A 19,519-nucleotide genomic window follows, 5' to 3' on the forward strand; every position below is an offset into this window, starting at 1 on the left:
ACTGTCTCAGCGATCTCCTTTACTTTCTGCTCTCCGTCGTCACAGTCTCGAGTATCACCGACACCGTGGCAAACATAACGACTGCGTTCTCATCCCATATTATACTTTTTTCTCTGAATGTCTCTGTCCTATTTCTTGAATCCCTTAGATGCTATACAAAAGGTGTGCCTCTCCTGCTTTGTGGTCTGGCAGCTGCCACTCAAGCTTGTCCCCCTGCCCTACGTGTCAAGGCGATTTCAAATCACTGCCAAGCAGTTGTGCTCGTGCCATGTCCGCGGACTGACAGGCAACATCAGCTAAATTCAACAGGCTTTTAATTTGAAAAAAAAAATAGCCAGTATTTCTCGCGTGTATTGGAGCGGTCTTCAGACTGTCCTTACTGTCAGATCTCTCTGAGCTACTGTTGTGTGCTTTTGACAAACCAGAAGTTGCCTAAGAGCCCACAGTGCGCAAGTGATCGCGAAGCTCCCGGGTGCAGTTCAGCACCATCGCCGCGGTACGGAGCTGTTTAGTAAGGGTGAGTGATTGGAGAGGGGGAGGAGATGGCCGACTCGCTGAGAAGACTGGTGAACACTTGCACGTACAGCGTCCTACAAGACAAACTCGAGAGCTGGTACCAGGATTACCATGTAAGTAAATCTTGGTCGTCATAATGTGCGCATAAGTTCTGCTCCTATAGTACCTAAATTGCTTGTTAGCAATAATGGCCATATTAATAGCAGCTACTTTTGAATCGGATTTTTTTTATTATTACGTAATAGACATTTAAGGCAACAGTACAGTTTTCAAGCTCTTTCCGTTATTCTTTTGTCATAATTAACGATAGCGTCCTTTAGACTTGACTGACTGACAGAATGAAATGCGCTTTCCTGATGATAAGGCTGAAATTTGCCACTTAATTCGCAGGTAAGCTATTAATTTAGCAGACACCATTTTCACACAGCTCAGTGGTGACATGTACATTCCAAGTTTTAAAAATGCCAGTGGTGTATTGTGGCGGGTAGTCTGGTGTAGTGGTTAAGGCTTTGGACTTCAAACCCTGAGATTGTAGGTTTATATCCCACTACTTGACACTGTGTGACCCCGATCAAATCACTTGACCTGCCTGTGTTCCAATTGGAAAATCAAAAGAAATGTAACCAACTGCATCAGAAATGTTGTAAGTCACTTTGGAAGAGGACATCAGCTAAATTTGTAAATATTCATTTGTACCATTAAACCTAAATAATAATTAGAAAGGGAAATATAAGGTGTGAGAATCTGACTCAACATTACATTATTTACTGGCATGCTTGGCCCTTTCCAACATCAATGGCAATTGTCAAACTATGGCATTTAATGGCCACTCTAAAGGAGTTCACTTGTTTTGGGCATCATCTATTTTCATGAATTTTGGATCAGAGGGCCCTCTGTGTTAAACGGCATGTGTATTTTGCCCGGCCCAAAATGAGTAAACTATTCAGAAACAACAGGCACATCTATGTTAAACTGTATGTGTTTTTTTCCCAACATGGGCACAGGTATACTAGTCATATTCAACAGCAAAATTGCCACACTCCTGTATCCACAGTACTAGAAAGTTTATTGTGCACTCCAAGAGGTTAAATCTCTTTGATCCACTGTATTTTTATGTGTTTGTGACATGGGGAATTTTTGTGTTTTATATTACAGATAAAAGTAGATACACTGGTCAGATCCAGTAACAAACCTGGCACATTCATATGAGTAAAGCACAGGACTCAGATTTTTAATGGGTACTCTAAAAGGATTCTAAATTATCCCTAATGTGTGCCCTGCAATGTGCTGGCACCCTATCCAGGGTTTGTTCCCACCTTTACTTATTTGGCTGACACCTTTATCCAAGGCATCTTACAACAATTATGATTTATGTTTCTTTTGGTTTTCTAATTGGCACACAGGCAGGCAGGTCAGCTGACTTGCTCATGGTCACACATTGTCAGCAGTGTGATCTGAACCCACAACTTCAGAGTTTGAAGTTCAAAGCCTTAACCACACTGACTGCCTTGCACCCAGTGCTAGCTGGGATAGGCTCCCCACAATCTTGTTCTGGACAAAGTGGGTTCGAGAATGACTGACTGACTATAAAAGGACAAAGGTAATACAAATTACAAAGTAAAAATGTGTTTTTTGTCAGCTAAGGAGTAGATGACTAGTTCTTATATGTAAAAAACACAAAACTGAACGAAGGACTTCAAATGTTACAATACATTATAAAGTATCCATATTACTAAACGAGAATGGTAAACCGGATATGGACGCAGGGACCTGCCCGTGGACGCAGGAGACATAGTGCGCAGGCGCCACACAAAGCCCCCCTCCCCAGAGTGAAACGGGAGAGACTATGAACGTGCACAGGCGCCACACAAAGCCCCCCCCCCCCCCGCCCCAGAGCAAAACGGGAGAGACTACAAACCGTCTGACATGCCGCAAGCAGGATAAAGCGAGGTCAGAAATAAAAGACAGAGTAGGAAACAAAGTAAAACGTCATAAAGAGGTTAAAGAACGGGGCCAAACACATGGAGAGCAGGTTACAGATGATGAAAACTGGAAAACAGCTTCAAAAAAACCTAGGCACGAAACACATGCACAGCAAGGGACAGAATATAAAGGCGGAAACAACGACAGTTAAACGTGGACCAGGCAAATTAACATGTAATGAAAAAATTTGTGGATCTTAAACACTTCAGTAAGGAAGTGTCTAATTAAACCTGTATTTTACAGTAATTGAAAACATGACCCTCCACATCGAGATAGTTCAGGCATCTGATATAGATGCCTCCCGGACACCTCCCTTTGGAGGTTTTATGGGCATGATCAGCTGGGAGGAAACCCCAGGAGAGGCCCAGGGCTCACTGGGATGATTACATCTCCCAAATGGCCTGGGAACGCTTTGTGATCCCACAGGATCTGTTGGCAAGTGTGGCTGGGGAAAAGGACATATGGGCCTCACTGTCAAGACTGTTGCCCCCGCAGTTTCGGATAAGTGGTGGAAAATTAATAAATAAATGCATGAATGACATGACAGATGTCCAGGGCCATTACGGCTGGGAGAAAGGAGAGAGGGAGAGACCATATTTAGGACATTATCTTCCCTGAGACGTTAGAGGGCAGCCCCCCAGGTTGCTACAGCCCCACAGATCCCCGCAAGGCATTCTGGGAGTTGTATTTTAGACAAGCCCTGTTGGGCTTCGTGGGCGTCGCCAGGGGGTGTTGCAGGTTCAGCCCAGTCCTTAGAGGAACCACTTCCACCACACCTGGAAGTGCAGCCAGAAGAATGCCAAGAAACACCTGGAGCACTTCCGGGTGCACAATATAAGGAGCCGCCTCACCACCAGTCGAGGAGCCAGAGTTGGGAGGTGGAGGACAAAGCTTGCGGGAGGAGGAGGAGGAGTGGAGATAGAGAGAGAAAGAAAGAAAGAAAGAAAGAAAGAAAGAAAGAAAGAAAGAAAGAAAGAAAGAAAGAAAGAAAGAAAGAAAGAAAGAAAGAAAGAAAGAAAGAAAGAAAAGGACTGTGTTATACAGTGGAACCTCGGTTCACGAACATCTCGGTACACGTACAAATCGGTTTACGACCAAAAAGTTCGCCAAACTTTTGCCTCGGTTCACGACCACACACTCGTTATACGAACAAGCCAGGTTCCCTTTCGGTTTGTACATGTTCAGTCTCTCCCTGTGCATTTCCTGTGCAGTGAGCAAGAGAGAGAGTGAGAGAGCACGACACACACACACACACACACACAAGCAGTGCGAGAGAGAGGCAGCACGAGAGACAGAGGCACACACACAGGCAGCGCGAGACAGAGAGAGCCGCGCACACACACACAGGATCGCGAAAGAGAGAGCGACAGACGCGCACACACACAGGAGCACGTGAGAGAGGTGCACGCTAGAGAGACACACACACACAGGCGCTCCAGGCTCGCAAAAGAGAGATGCACGCACACACACACAGGTGCGCACGCCCGCGAGAGAGAGAGAGAAAGAGCAAGCGAGCGAGAGAGGGAGGGACGCATAAGGTAGAGAAGGCTTGTTTTTGTTTTCAGTTCTGTTTACAGTGATCGGTTCGTAGCCTGCATTGTTGCAATGTTACTTTTCTTGGTGGTTTATTAAATTACGGATTTTTCAAATGTTCATTTTTTCCCCTGTGCTTAAAACTCATTCAAAAAAAGTGTTTTTAGCAAGCAGTTCCTAGCATTATAGCGCGAACTATTGCAGTATTAGTTTTCTCTGTTGTTCAAGGTTTTCTCAGTGTTATTCAATGTTTTTACATTTAGTTTACTACTACGCTGTGCATTCTATGGTATGATTAATTATATTTGTGCTTAAAAACTAAAAAATATATATATTTACATACAGTTCATACGGTCTGGAACGGATTAATTGTATTTACATACAAACCTATGGGGGAAATTGCTTCGGTTCACGACCAACTCGGTTTACGACCAGAGTTTTGGAACGAATTATGGTCGTGAACCGAGGTTCCACTGTATATATTTGGTGCTTTGTACTGTGCTGTGTACTGGGAGCAAAATAAAGGTGTGTTGTCTGGCAAGCCTTATGTCTCACCCTGTCTGTGTTGGGGTTTAGGGAGCGGTACACCCCCTGGTGGTCCACAAATGAAAACATTCAGACCATCAAAAGATTGTATACAACCTTGTAATCAAAAGATTGCATGCCAATGAATATCTGGATTAATACTTAACAAAATAGTCAATGTTGAATTTAAAAATAGGCATATACACAGAAAAATATTTAATATATACTGTAGGTACTAATGAAAAGACTAAAAAAAAACTGATTTTAATAGGACATGGAGGCATTGAACTCTTGTTGGGACCTCATATGTATGCAGTGTGCAGATTGTCCCAGTGTCCTGGTTTTCTTCCAGGGAGCCTGATGTCTTCTGATAGCTTAAAGCCATGCTGTTGTGGTGATTTGAGACTTACTATAATGATAGCTTTGAATGGAAGGTTGGTTGTTACTTAGTTCTTAATGAGAATTATCAATTACATGCATTCTTAAAGTTTAGGTTAGTTTCAGTTCTGGGCTTTGATATTGTGTAAATCCTTAAAATCCCTAATCTCCAATGAATCCCCAGCCCTGGTACTTAATAACCCCCAACCCACTCATCCCTTATCTCTCTATTATATAAAAAAATCTTGGGTCAAGATGTGATTTTCTTGGAGACACTTTAACGTCCCATGAGACAAGGAGAACAGCTGCTGTACAGGCTTTTAAATGTTCGATGCATTGCGCGACATGCAGATCACGCAGCATGGCACAAGCAGTTGGAGCAAGCCAGCTGATTGAGCATAGAGGAGGTAAAATAAAATGTATTTGTTTCCCATTGTATCACCGTTTAAGAGGGGGTTTCGGAGGAACAATCGCATCTCCTTAGCGTACATTCAGCCCCCCTCTTCACAACGTGAGAGGCAGAGACGCAAAGTGTCTGGCATGTAGGGGGGGAGGGGGTGGGCGAGCAGGGGGCAAAGCCCCCTAGTAATTTATCATTTTAATCTGATGCTTTCTTTTGACCTTACAGTACTAAGACAGAAAATTAAAATGGTTATCTTCACTTTTCAGGAAAATTTTTAAGCTATCTGAATAGGAAAAGTTTTATTTTTGTCTCGAATGAATTGCAACAAATGATATTCTCTCTTATTTGTTGGTGGTGCAGTGGTTAACACTGCTGCCTCAAAGAGTGTCCAGGTTTCAGCTGCACTCCTTGTGTCAGTGTGGGCTTGCCACTGGTGCTCCTGTTTGACCTCTAAAGACATTAATCTCCAGATTACCCGTATGTGAGTGTTCACTTGTGTTTCAATTAGGGTAGGATCATGTTTTGTGTTTAATGCTGCCCTGGGAAGCAGCCAGATTATGGGCCCCACGGTGTCGAAGCTCAAAAGAAATCCCACGCCCCCACCCCTTGAACACGCACATACTCATACATTATGAACATCACCTTGTAATAAATTAGCCGCAGAGAATGAAGCACACAAAAAAATTGCAAAACTTTATTTCAAATCATCTTCATCTTCCTTTTGTGTTCATTTGTGTATGTAGCAAACTAGTCGATGAGTGCAACATCACATCTGTGGGAAATCAACTTCTGATAACACAATTAATGAGCATTAATTAAATATTTTTAATATTGTGGTAAAAAAGCAATATGTAACTTAACGATTTGGGTTGTCACCAAATATAATAAAAGACTGTATAGGGAATCATTCATTCAGATTTGGTGTTTTTCTGATGCGTCTTATCTCCTGCACTGGCTTCATTGTGTCCCACGTTGTTATTCACGTGTGTTAGGGTTAAGGCTGATTTATTCTTCTACATCAAGCCTGCGGTATAGCTACGGTATAGCCTGGTGTCTACCGCCTCAGCTATGCATCACGTTAAGGTAAACCCTACGCAGACTCCTTCGACCCTGAAAGGATCACTTTGGTAATTACATATTTCCTGAAATGCATTTCCATTTTTCTTAGGGTCTGGAAGTCAATGAATGTATGAAAAAGTGAAAGAATGTGAGGTACAAATACACGTGCCTACTAAAGAAAATGTGCAGCAAGTGGAGCGGTGATCGTGATGGGTAAAAACTGCCTGCATTTTAATGAATCCCTTGCTGAAATACCCAGTATTGCCCAGAAAGAAAATAAAGTGTTTTTTTTTAAATGTTTGAGAAAAATATAATTTAAAAAAACGCAACTTTAAAAATAAAAATAAATTAACAAACAACGAAGACTCACTAATGTGCTTTTCTTGCTGTCTGGTATGTATGTTATCATCCAGTTGACGCTCGGAGCCATCCAACTCTATTTAATTTCAAAAGCAACAGGGGCGCGGTGGTGCTCAAACATAAAGAATGCTGGCAGTCACCTCCTGTTTGCCCTCTGGTGGTCATTCCCAGTGTGAATTGGATGATAACATGCATACAAGACCGCAAGATCACCCCCCACCCTACCCAGAATGGGGTGGCTTAGGGTTGATTTCACCCTACAGTATTTTTTATTTTTAGTCGTCCGATGAGAAACATGTGTACCAAGTTTCATGAAAATCGCTCCAGCTGTTCGGAAGTGATGCTGGAACATATATACATACACACACACATACATTGACTTTTATATATATATATATATATATATATATATATATATATATATAGTGGGAAACAGTCCGGACACAGACAGGCAGACACCGATGGTTTCAAACCACACACACGTTTATTATACATACTACTATTTACAGTGTCATGCACAACCCAGTGCCCCTGCACCAATCACCCTCAGTCCAGGCCTCCTCCAATAATACCTCTCTCTCCGACCGCCTCCACTCCTCTCTCCGAGCTCTGTCCTCTTCCACCCGACTCCAGCTGATGAATGGAGGGAGGCAGCCCCTTTTATGTCCACCCAGACATGCTCCAGGTGCCTCCCGATGAGTTTTCTGTGGCACTTCCTGGTGTGGTGGAAGTGCCGCACGAGCACCCGGAAGCACTCTGGGTGTCCCTGGTAATACTTCCGCCAGCACCTCTGGGTGTGGTAGAAGTGCTGACATCCAGGGCTTTTCAGGCATCAGGGCACCCCCGGCGGTGACCATGGGCCCCTATAGGGTTGAGCTTCCATGCTCTGTTCCTGTGGCCCCCATACCAACCAGGGCTGCCCTCTCGTGGTCCGGAGGAGGAGTAGTCCCTCTTCAGGTCCTTCCAGGCATCCTGGCTGGGTACCACCCCCAGCCGCTTGCCACAATATATATATATATATATATATATATATATATATATACAGAGAGAGAGAGAGAGAGAGAGAGAGGGCAGCACGGTGGCGCACCTGGGGACCTGGGTTCGCTTCCCGGGTTCTCCCTGCGTGGAGTTTGCATGTTCTCCCCGTGTCTGCGTGGGTTTCCTCTGGGTGCTCCGGTTTCCTCCCACAGTCCAAAGACATGCTGGTTAGGTGGATTGGCAATTCTAAATTGGCCCTAGTGTGTGCTTGGTGTGTGGGTGTGTTTGTGTGTGTCCTGCGGTGGGTTGGCACCCTGCCCAGGATTGGTTCCTGCCTTGTGCCCTGTGTTGGCTGGGATTGGCTCCAGCAGACCCCCGTGACCCTGTGTTCGGATTCAGCGGGTTGGAAAATGGATGGATGGATGGAGAGAGAGAGAGAGAGAGAGAGAAATTAGCTTATCTTACATGTTCCAAACATCGCCAGCCAGTGTTCAGGAATGTGCCCGTGGTATGATGCTTTTCAGAAGTATAAACTGCTTTCGAGGGTGTAGGTATGAGCATAGACTCAAACTGCAGAATCAAACTGCATTTTACTGCTAAAGCTAATAGATGTGGCAATACAGCCTTTTGCAGACTACCTGTAAGGTCAGTTGCATTCGTCTCAACTACAGTATTTATGGCTTATTCGAAACATTATTTTGTTCTTTTTTAAAGGTAGCAAATGTCAGCAAAGCAGCATCTTTTTGTTCTCTCTTTTTATTTGTTCACCTCTGGGGATGTTTTCTCCCTACTTCCATTAGGCAGTTCAATGCTTTTTCCCAAAATCCAATCAATCCTTTATTCCAGCCATAGGAAAATACAGATTTTAGCATAATATTTCTTGTATTATGTTTTTCCTCTATTTTCCAGTACTTTTGAGTCAACATCTGTGTATTTTGTTTTTATGCTTTTTTGTTTTGTGGCAGTATACATTTGAATTTCCCTTTGCTCAGCCAAATCGCACAGGTATGATTTTGTCTTTGGTCATAGGGGTGTGCATGAGAGCTGACAACCAATTAATGTTCATCTGAAAATACAATTCAAATAATGCGCTGATGAGGTGTGTCCAGCATGGTCCCTGGGAATATGTTTGTTAGTGATTGCAGCTTTTACTAACCTTAAATTCTGTATATTATAAAATAAAAAAATGTATCCTTCCCTAGTGGTATGGCAGTGATTCTAAGATGAAGAAAGAAAAAAATAACACTAAAGAAAGAATAAACTTAGTTTCTTTTAATATCGGCCAGATACTCACAATAATACAGTATTCGAAGGAGAGCTACTGGTGAACAGCATGCAGTCGTGGGGTTCCAGCAGTCGGCTCAGCCCTGCTTCAAGAAAGTGTGGGACGCATACTTCATAGGTACAGGCAGGAGCGATGTCATCCATTCATCCGTAGGTGAGCTTTAATGCTTGGGGCAATTGCTAAAGACTTTATACTTAGTTACAGTCCAAGGTTCCCAAAATAAGAGAATGTAATTAACATATATGGATACAATCTTTGCTGGCATAGCTTAAATAGAAATAACATACCATAACTATTGACTATTGGATACACCTGGTCTCTTGTAATAGTCTGCCAGAGATGTCTCCGCTTGTCTCTTCTGATCGTCCTGTCAGGCTACTCACATGACAGTAGTGTTTATCACTATCAGCTGGTTTGCGTGGCTTCACCTGTATTTATTTTTTGGCCTAAATTACTCATTTTTTTTAATTGATTTTATTAAAATCAAATAACATTCCTTTCAAATAACTCAAGGGCAGCACGGTGGTGCAGTGGGTACTGCTGCTGCCTCACAGTTAGGAGACCTGGGTTCGCTTCCCGGGTCCTCCCTGCGTGGAGTTTGCATGTTCTCCCCGTGTCTGCGTGGGTTTCCTCCGGGCGCTCCAGTTTCCTCCCACAGTCCAAAGACATGCTGGTTAGGTGCATTGGCGATTCTAAATTGTCCCTAGTGTGTGCTTGGTTTGTGTGTGTGCCATGCTGTGGGCTGGCGCCCTGCCGGGGGTTTGTTCCTGCATTTGTGCCCTGTGTTGGCTGGGATTGGCTCCAGCAGACCCCTGTGTTAGGATATAGCTGGTTGGAAGATGACTGACTGACAAATAACTCAAGTTTTACAAAAAAAGGTTAGAAACAAGTCAACCCCCACCCCTAATTACACATTTTAAATGAAAAAATGAGTATGGAATAAACCTCATAGATCACAGTGCCACACTTTAAACCTTTGGCTACATGAGGATTACGAAATGTGGGTGTTTTGGCCTCAGAAACAGAAGAGAAGCTCATTTGCATGATGGATCATATTTTACACACCATGACAGAATAGAAAATAGAAAAAAGTGCCACAATTACAGCTGAACTCGTTGTACCTGTTAACCCTTCATTCTGCCTGTCACCAAAAGCAAACTGTGCTATAAGGTCAGCACACAAAATGACATGCCCTGCAATTTTTCAGTTGTGTAAACTGACATGGTCCAGTGAGAAGATTAACGAGTGCAGCCACAAAGTCAAACATACCCAGTGATTGCAAGTCATGTAATGTGACTGTGACGATGCGGGTTCGGCTCCATGCTCCCATCTGCTGTTTGGGAGCCTTTGAACCCGTCACCATCGGTAATGCTACCGATGAGCTAAGCAGTGAGGCAACAACATAGCAAGGGGATGGTACAAAAGTGCAAGTTGCTTTTATTAAAACAATCAACAAAACAAGTGTTCAAAATAAAGTGCAGTGCATTCATAAACGTCAATAAATAAATAATCCATAAAATGAAAGTGACACGTGAAGGTTTAAAACAAATAGAAAAATCTTCTAAAAACAACAACGTAAAATAGCACAGAAAGCAATCCTTTAAAACAGTTACACAAAGCCCGGTGTCTTCTTTTACCATGGCGGCTCCCCTGCTACTTCCATCTGGGCTGCTCAACAAGAGAGTCGCCTACCTGCAGGAACAGCTGCCTTTCACTCAGGTCCGGTAGCCCTCCGATCCTTGGCTACGTCGGGCTCCAAACTGGACCGAGACTTTGGTTATTTCCCCAGCGGCCAAGGCGCTCATGTTGGGGCTAAACCAGCCCAAAGCCTCCTCGACTCCCGCTCCTTTCGATGGTTAGTCGTTGCCTCTACTGGTCACTCCAGCTCCTAAATCGCTCAGCTGGAGCGACCGCTTCCTTCAGCCCCATTGAGTGTCGGCCAAACACTCCCCTCTTGGGCTCACCTCCCAGCTGCCTGCTTTCTCTCATGCGAGCCTGCTCTTGCTCGCTCGCTCGCTCTCCTTCTTCCTCACACCGGCTCTCCACCTGCTTCCTGTCTTTTCTCGCTACCTCCTGTTCTCTTTCTTTCCTTTACTTTTTTCATCTCTCTAGCTGACTCGCGCTTCTATATATCGAGAGGGCATAGCAGCTGCGACAAATTAGCAACCCCAGGAACAATCACGGATGCGGGCGGTCTCTCACCTGTGCACTTAGGTGAGAAACCCCCACATCGCAAATCGCCCTGAGAACTACTGCTGCTGCCACAACCACCACGCCCCCTCGCTAACCCCACAATAAAATAAAACCAACCCAAGCCCCCTTCATAAAAACAGGACATTAAAAGAATAGGAACCTTTTAAAAGACAAATAAAACAATCAATAAATAAATGTCCATAAAAAAGCTGTGTCCATTAAAATGTCCTCCTACAAACAACCACTCAGTACGACATTTAAATATTCTTCAGTGGTGCGTCAAATGGAATGTGTCTTATTGTGAAAAGATACAGACTTTATGATTAAAAAAAATGAACCCTTACAATGAAAAACTGGATAAGTACATTTTTTTTTTTCTATCGAAAAAATACCCTTTTTTGTAGAGACCATTTTATGGCTTTAATTCCCACATACTGTTACAGAACTCTGTAATATATATTTTTGGCTTCCCAGTAGTATTCCAGCATTGTGCCCCCTGTATTTGGTATGTTGTACACTTAATTTATTCCCGAGGGGGCACTGCCTTTTCACGTGACCTTTGGAGGTCAGAGCACAGTGTTACAGTAGCTATTGTACAATGCCCCTGGAGCAATTTTAAGATGAAGGGGCTTGCTCAAGGGCCCAACGGAGTAGGATCCTTCTGGCAGCAACGGGATGTCTGCTGAGTTTACAAAACCTTTTTTGGATTGTTTGTGGAAGATGTCATACACAGTATTTGACTTAAGAAGAATTTCTTGTACCCTTTTCATGCTCTGTAATGTTCCACTGTTCTGATTTGTTTTATGAGTAATCTCCTTTATATGTTTATTCCTTTAGTTGTGTGATGCACAGCCTGAAAGTCATTCTGTAAGTCTGTGGTCTCTAAAGCAGTTAAATTAAATGTTGTATTTTAAAATTCTCTTTATTTGACAGCAAATATACATCCATCCATCCATTATCCAACCCGTTATATCCTAACTACAGGGTCACGGGGGTCTGCTGGAGCCAATCCCAGCCAATACAGGGTGCAAGGCAGGAAACAAACCCTGGGCAGGGTGCCAGGCCACTGCAGGGCATACACACACACACACCAAGCACACACTAGGGACAATTTAGAATCACAAATGCACCTAACCTGCATGTCTTTGGAATGTGGGAGGAAACCGGAGTGCCCAGAGGAAACCCACGCAGACACGGGGAGAACATGCAAACTCCATGCAGGGAGGACCCGGGAAGCAAACCCAGGTCTCCTAACTGCAAGGCAGCACTGCACCACAGTGCCGCTCTACAAATATACAACAAGGTAATAAAAATGTTAATCTGAAAATGTACACAATTATCAACCTTTGAATTGTTCACATCTGATTAATGAACACACTTCTTTCCTCCTAGCTTAGCTCATGTGACCAGAACCTTAACCGCTGCTGTGAAATTCTGGAGTTGACTTCTAATGTTCAGGGACAGCTTTTTGGAATATTAAATTTAACTGCCAAAGAAGGTAAGTCTTCATAATGATTGCCAAGTTCTTGTGCCTTTTTCACTTTACTGCAAGTTGGCAAAATCCTAGTATAAGTTTGTAAAGGATGAGTAAAGACACTGAAGCCTTTCCTTTCCTTTTCTTGTGCACTGAGAGTACCCAAGACTTGTTTCTACCAATTTCTTTTTATCTCCCTCTCACTCCTCACCTTTTTTCCTTCTGCAGACCCAATTAATACATTTAACTGGTCCAAGGAAAAAGGAATCAATTAAGAGATCACAAACAACTGAGCTATTGTAAATTATATACAATAACAAAATTATTTGTATCTGTACTTTAAATGTATTAAATCAAATTACTATCTATATTATCTTCTATATAAACGTCTACATGTGGAAGTGTGTGAGTGTGCCTGTCAGTCCTACCCGGAAGTGCGAGGGTACAATATGAAGTTCAAAGAAATCAATTCTGTTGCCAAAGTCAATCCACTGACAAAAGAGAAACTTGCTTAGCCACTAATACACAAGCAAGGCAAGTACATCGGCAAAACGAAACCTCCAAGGAGAGAGAAACTCACTTAACCGCTGATAGACAATGGAGGTGAGCACATCGGCAAAACGAAACCGCCAAGGAAAGAAAACCTTGTTTAGCCACTAATGCACAACCGATGCGATTGATTGATTGAAGTGCCAGAATCCATGGTTTCTAGGAGCCCTGTCTTTTTGCAGCACGGGCTTATACAGCTACTCTAAAATATATCTCTTAGACTACTATATTTCAGACTGGGAGACGTAAAACAGAATTTACCCAGGAAGTATAGAAGTAAGAAATTTACGTGTTCATAATTAAATAATGCATTAATCATCTCTTTAATCAAAACTGAATAGCAAAATAAATCTTTACTTAGTTAAAATGTAAAATACATTTTTGATGAACACAATATTAAGTTTTGTAGTGGAAATATAGGCAGAATTTTACACTAAATATTAAATGGCAAGTTCAGTATTTTTAAGTCAAATTTATTTCTTCGCAATCATGGTAAATATTATAGTGATTCTGGGGAATACCCCAGCAGTTTCTCATAAGTGGAGAATAAAACAGCCCATTAGGTTCAGGAGATGAGTTGGGCTATTATTCATTCTGGTTGGGCAGTTGTGTGGCCTGTGTTATAAATCAGAATAAATAGGGAAGTTAATGAGGTGAGTTGGGTGGATTAACTGAGAACTTGTGTACTGTGGCTTTCTGTTTAATTGATAAAGTATTCCTCCACATACCTCATTCTTGAACATTATATTTATTAAATTCTTTATTTTGATCAAGGACTCCATTTTAGGCATTTTGTTCTTGGTGAAGGTGACAGACCGGGTAACCACTATCAGTTAGTGAAAAGAATTGTTGTACTGGACATGACACATTTATTATAGAGTGCAATAATACAAAAGTATATATTTTGCCATAAATGATGATATATATTCATTTAATGTGCATTTTTGCCATAGATAATGATGCTTTTTTATTTAATGTACAGTGTAGTGAGTGAAAATGGAAATACTATATTACCACAGTTGGACTTGTGAAAACAGAGAACTGTTTAGACTAATAAATAACACTTACTGAACTTGACACTAAATGGTCCTTTTGGATTAGACAGCTGGTAATCAGACTTCTAACTTTTTAATTATTTACGTGTTTTCAGAAATAAATCAATTTTACTTTCTTGCAAGACATGTACTGTATATTGTGTGAACATATAAGTTTTGTTGTTTTTCTTATCAATGTGATTTTGTTATTTCTAAAAACATTACTTTGTCATTTGTATTTTTTTTTTCTAGGTGGCCATTTTGCTGGAGTTGATACACTTAAATCACGTTTCTTACCATGGCTGGGATCTTGTTTTACCATTACTACTTCAGGAGTTACGAGTGATACCAGTTTCAGTCTTATTCAAGTAAATATCAGTGTGAGGAATCTTAGGGATCAACCTTTTGAACATGTCAATAGTGTCACATATCGTTTGGTTTTAAAAGTGATGGTTCTTTAAAAGTGTGCACAATACTGTTTCATGACCTACTAAACTAAAGTAGATAGATAGATAGATAGATAGATAGATAGATAGATAGATAGATAGATAGATAGATAGATAGATAGATAGATAGATAGATAGATAGATAGATAGATAGATAGATAGATAGATAGATAGATAGATAGATAGATAGATAGATAGATAGATAGATAGATAGATAGATAGATAGATAGAACTTTATTTGTCCCCAGAGGGAAATGTGGCTTTTTACAGAAACCCCATCAATAAATAAATGTTATTATATTATGACTAACAACACACCCATCTCTCATATATTTTAGAATGACTTAAAAGAAAGAAAAATAAAAGAAACATCTGACTTGGCAGTCACAGTAAGTGGGACATTATGCAGGCATATTGCTCTTGGTATAAAGGAGTCCCAGTTGTGCTTCTTGTCACACTGCTGAGTAATTTGTTGGTTGAACGTCCTCAGTGTTAGTGTGTCAGTGAGAGGATGTGCAGCTTTATTCATAATGACACTCAGTTTTGTTTAAATTCTCTCCTTTGCTAATAACTACAGGAGGTCCAGAGTGTGTCCCATACCTGAGAATGTCCATTTAATTAGTTTTGTTGATTCGGTGGGCCTCTCCTGAAGTGATGTTATCAGCCCAGCAAACCACAGCATAGAAAACCGTACTGGCCATCACAGAGTTGTAGAAGATGTCAAGGATGTCATTACCCACATTATAAGAATGCAGTCTCCTTAATAAAACACCAGTTCTGCCATTTCTTATATAGCTCCTCTGTGTTCTGAGGCCAGTACAACCTTTCATTGATATTGACCGCCAAGTATTTGTAGGAGTGGACCACCTCTACATTCACTCCCTGAACAGTGACTGGACATAGGGGCTTTTTGGTGCTCTGAAATTCAGTAACCATTTCTTTGGTTTAGCTGATGTTAGGCTGCAGACAGTTGTTTCTGTACAAAGAAACAAAGTTCTCCACTTTTACTCCTATGTTTTGTCTTGTCTCCCTTATGAATACACTCCATAAGTGCAAAATCATCTGAGAATTTCTACAAGTGACATGACCTGCTGTTATATTTATGGTCTGAGGTGTACAGGGTGAAACGAAAAGGAGACAGGACTGTTTCTTGTGGTTCTCCAGTGTTGCTCACATCAATATCAGAGACACAGTGCTTGAGTCTCATTAACTGCAGCATGCCCAATTGATAGTCCGTTATCCAGGACACCATAGGCTCATCCACCAGTATATCTCTGAGCTTATCGCTTAATAGGGGAAGCTGGGTTGTACTGAATGCACTGGAGAAATCACAAAACATAAACTTGACAGTGCTGCCAGCTTTGTTCAAGTGAGAGAGTAAGCCTTGTAGATCAGATGGATTAATTGCATCTTCTACTCTAATCTTTGTCTGATAAGCAAACTGCTGTGAGTCCATGTGGTCTACCACAAAAGGATTCAGATAGTCCAGGACTAACCTCTCAAAAGTCTTCATGATGTGAGACACAAGTGCCACTGGTCTGTAATCACTAGATTTCGAACAGGATGTTTTCCACTGCAGTGGCTCTTTGTTGAGCTTTAGCGACAGACTGAACAGGTGGCAGTGGGCACCACAAAATTGGTTGGCACAGGCCTTAAGAACTCCAGGACTGAGTCCATCTTGTCCTGCAGCTTTTCCTGTATGTAGCTTCTTCAGTTGTCTGCTCACTTGCTCATCAGTTATGGACGGCTCATACTGATGGTCAGAAGCGCACTGTTCTCAGTGCCATTGTAGTTGAAGTGGTAGGAGTTGTTGATAAGGACAATGCAGAAGGACAGGTCATTGGAAGAATGTGGCAGTGAGAGAGAACATCTGTTAAAAAATTGTTTCAGGGCATTACCTTCTAGCACTTGAGCCCTAGATTGATTGAGTCATTCTGAGAGTGGTGAATTTTGCTACTTTATAATATATTATTATTATATATGGCTTTTTGATAGTTAGTGCTTTAGCCTCTCATGTCTTCTAAATCCTTGTCTACTTACATAATGTCTGCATGTGGATTTTTAATTTTTTTAACATTCTGTTGGGGTCCATGCAACTTTTCTCACACGTTCCAATGACTCTTTTTTTAAGGCTGATTGGTGAATCTAACCTCCAATGGACTCGTGCCTGCTCCAGGGTTGTCCCCTGCCTTATACCTAATGCTGACAGGACGGGCTCTTCACAGCTAAATAAACAATCAGAAAATGCATGGATGGATGGATTGATACTCAGTATTCTAGTATATTACACCATAGACTAAGGGTCAATTTTTATGAAGCATATGAAATCTAAAATATGGCACGACTAATAACAAGAATTATTTAGAGCCATGCAAAAATAATTAGTATCATGTCTCTTTGCTAGGTCATGGCTGGCACTGTGACGCACGGTTTCTGAGACCTTGAAGTATAAATGGAAATGTGCTCCTGTGCACATCACTTTCTTTCCTAAGAGTTTCTAACTTTGGAATTGTTTAGCAATAGGACCCATCTAATTTGCTTGTCTATAATATGAAAACACCCCTGCTTCTCGAAACGTTTCTTAATCCACTTCATTGTCATTGTTGTGCTAAAGGCCAGCAATGCAAAACGCAGGAAGTTGAGATGCTAGTTATTTTTTCTGGAGAAGAAATGACTTTTAGCACTATTGCAAAATGGAAATAATCATAAGCAATGATATTAGAAATCTCAAAATAAGCATGTTGCAGCACTGTAGTCTTGATGACCATTATCTTGTTTTATCAAGGTTAGCTGGGTTGTGTCTAATGTCCTCCACATTTGGTTATTTTGAGCTTAAAAATAAAAATAGTGTGGGCACAGCAATCACTAAAAAGGAACATTTTCTGACCCTAAATCAGTTGATCATGTTTACACTCTACTTATTTTTATATACAAGTTGAAACTTATCATGGCAGCATTGTACGCAAGCAGGAACTGACCTTAGACAGGGTGGTATAAGGTAAACCCACCCAACATAATCGCACTCCTCCATGTCAATCCAAGTTCCATTCTCCACTCAAAATATTGTGCACACTATTTAAACCAAACCTCCACTGCACCGCCAAGCCACTCAGCACTGTAATCACTCAATAAAGTAGAGAAAGTCTTTTCTTAAATTTGAGAGTCGTAATCATAATTGTAATGGATTTATATTGTCTTTATGGGAACAAAACTTTAAATCGATTCCATGGATGGCTGTTCACCCATCTTTGTTTCATTTTTAAATAAGCCGCAGTCAGTAAAATAAATTTCCATAAGTTGATTAAAACAATTGAATGTCAACTTCAGACATTTGTGAAAAGGAGTAATTAATTAAGCCTGTCTGTTTAAGCTTTTGAGGCAACTCAGCGCCCTTCTTCACTTTTATTGGCTAACTAATCTTTTTAGTTAACCAATAAAAGGTGTCATTTTGCTTGACTTCTCACTACATTCATAATGGCTAACACGGTACAACACCCTAGTACTCCTGTCTGTTTAAACATTTAATTCCAATTAAATAAACATACAATACAGTATGTAAAACTGTTTCTAAAAAACCCTGGTCACGTCTAAATGACTAGCCAAATCTATAAGTTGATTGATGTTGTATTTAAATGATGTCAGCTGTCTACGTCTTCTGGAAGGAACAGTACTTTTGCTGTTGTTGTTGTTTTTTCTGACATACTGTGTTTTCATTTTAGTTGATCTTTATTACTTGAGAACTTGTCAAATATTTGTTTAGCATTTGACATTGTCATTTTTCTTTTTTGTTCTTAGGAGTCTAAAGAGAAGGACATAAAAATAAGAGAGCTTTCAATCTCTCATGACAAAGAAATGAAAAGAATGGAGACGCAGCTAAACATAGCACGTTCACAACTGGAGACGATTAAACAAGAGTAAGAAAGAACTGCTTCAATTCTTTTTATGAATGTCCTCAAAAATAAACACAATAAGGCAGTTATTTCCTCTTGGTTTTCAGAGTTGGGCTTGATGGACTGCTACTCCATATAATTATTGTCCTTGTCTTGTTTCTGGAACACTGATGCAGGCTTGGGTTAAATTAACAATAACAAAAAAAAAACAACAAGGTAAAGGCTTGTTGGAAAATAGGTAAAGAAAAGAAAACAGTTTAAACTCTTCTGTTTCTGCAGGTTGAAAACTTAGGGATCACATAATCACATTTTATTGTAACATTTCAAGTTTAATCGCAAAATAAACTACAAGATTAAAAATTTAAATTTTGAGATTGAAGTAAAAATTTTTGAAGTTTATACTAAGTTCAGAATGACGGTTTTAAGCCAAGAATGGATTTCTGCCTCCAAAATTTTCATTTTTGTTTGTTTTGTTTTATACTTCGTGTTGGATGTTTCAAATAACTTTAATTTTCATGTCCCGTGCATGAATTTGCTGTTACTGGTTATTACAATGCAATATCACAGAGATGGAACAAACTCTGGACAGGGCATTACATCATCATGGGCAACTGTATTCATAACCTGCCTCTGTTATTCCCTTTTCCTCCCACATCCAAAAAATTTGTGTTAGGTTATTGGTTCACTCTAAATTGCTCCTGCATTGTTGTGTGAAATTCATCCCTTCCATGTCTTATTCCTGCCTTGTGTCCAATGCCACCACGATATCAAACTGGATTTGATGAATTTTAGACTATGAAGTAAGAATGTGACAGCACATACAAGGCTGTTAATGGATGAGTTTAAAAGATTAAACATGAGTTTGTGTATGTAATCTACGCGTATAAATGGTTAAAAGGTGAATTTCTGCATG

At 40.9% G+C, this 19,519-nt stretch overlaps 1 protein-coding gene across 1 annotated transcript in view; it reads left to right on the top strand.

Annotated features, from left to right (window-relative positions):
• The first annotated feature begins 480 nt into the window (after positions 1-480).
• Positions 481-19,519, top strand: part of LOC114652746 (mitochondria-eating protein-like) — a 46,920-nt gene continuing 27,881 nt past the window's right edge. The window contains exons 1-4 of the mRNA XM_028803063.2: positions 481-629; positions 12,606-12,711; positions 14,523-14,638; positions 18,512-18,630. Of these exons, the coding sequence (XP_028658896.2) occupies positions 543-629; positions 12,606-12,711; positions 14,523-14,638; positions 18,512-18,630 (428 nt within the window). The 5' untranslated portion in view covers positions 481-542. The remainder of the gene's footprint in view (positions 630-12,605; positions 12,712-14,522; positions 14,639-18,511; positions 18,631-19,519) is intronic.

Source organism: Erpetoichthys calabaricus, chromosome 5 (genome assembly GCF_900747795.2).
Source record: "Erpetoichthys calabaricus chromosome 5, fErpCal1.3, whole genome shotgun sequence".
NCBI classification, from domain to species: Eukaryota; Metazoa; Chordata; class Cladistia; order Polypteriformes; family Polypteridae; genus Erpetoichthys; species Erpetoichthys calabaricus.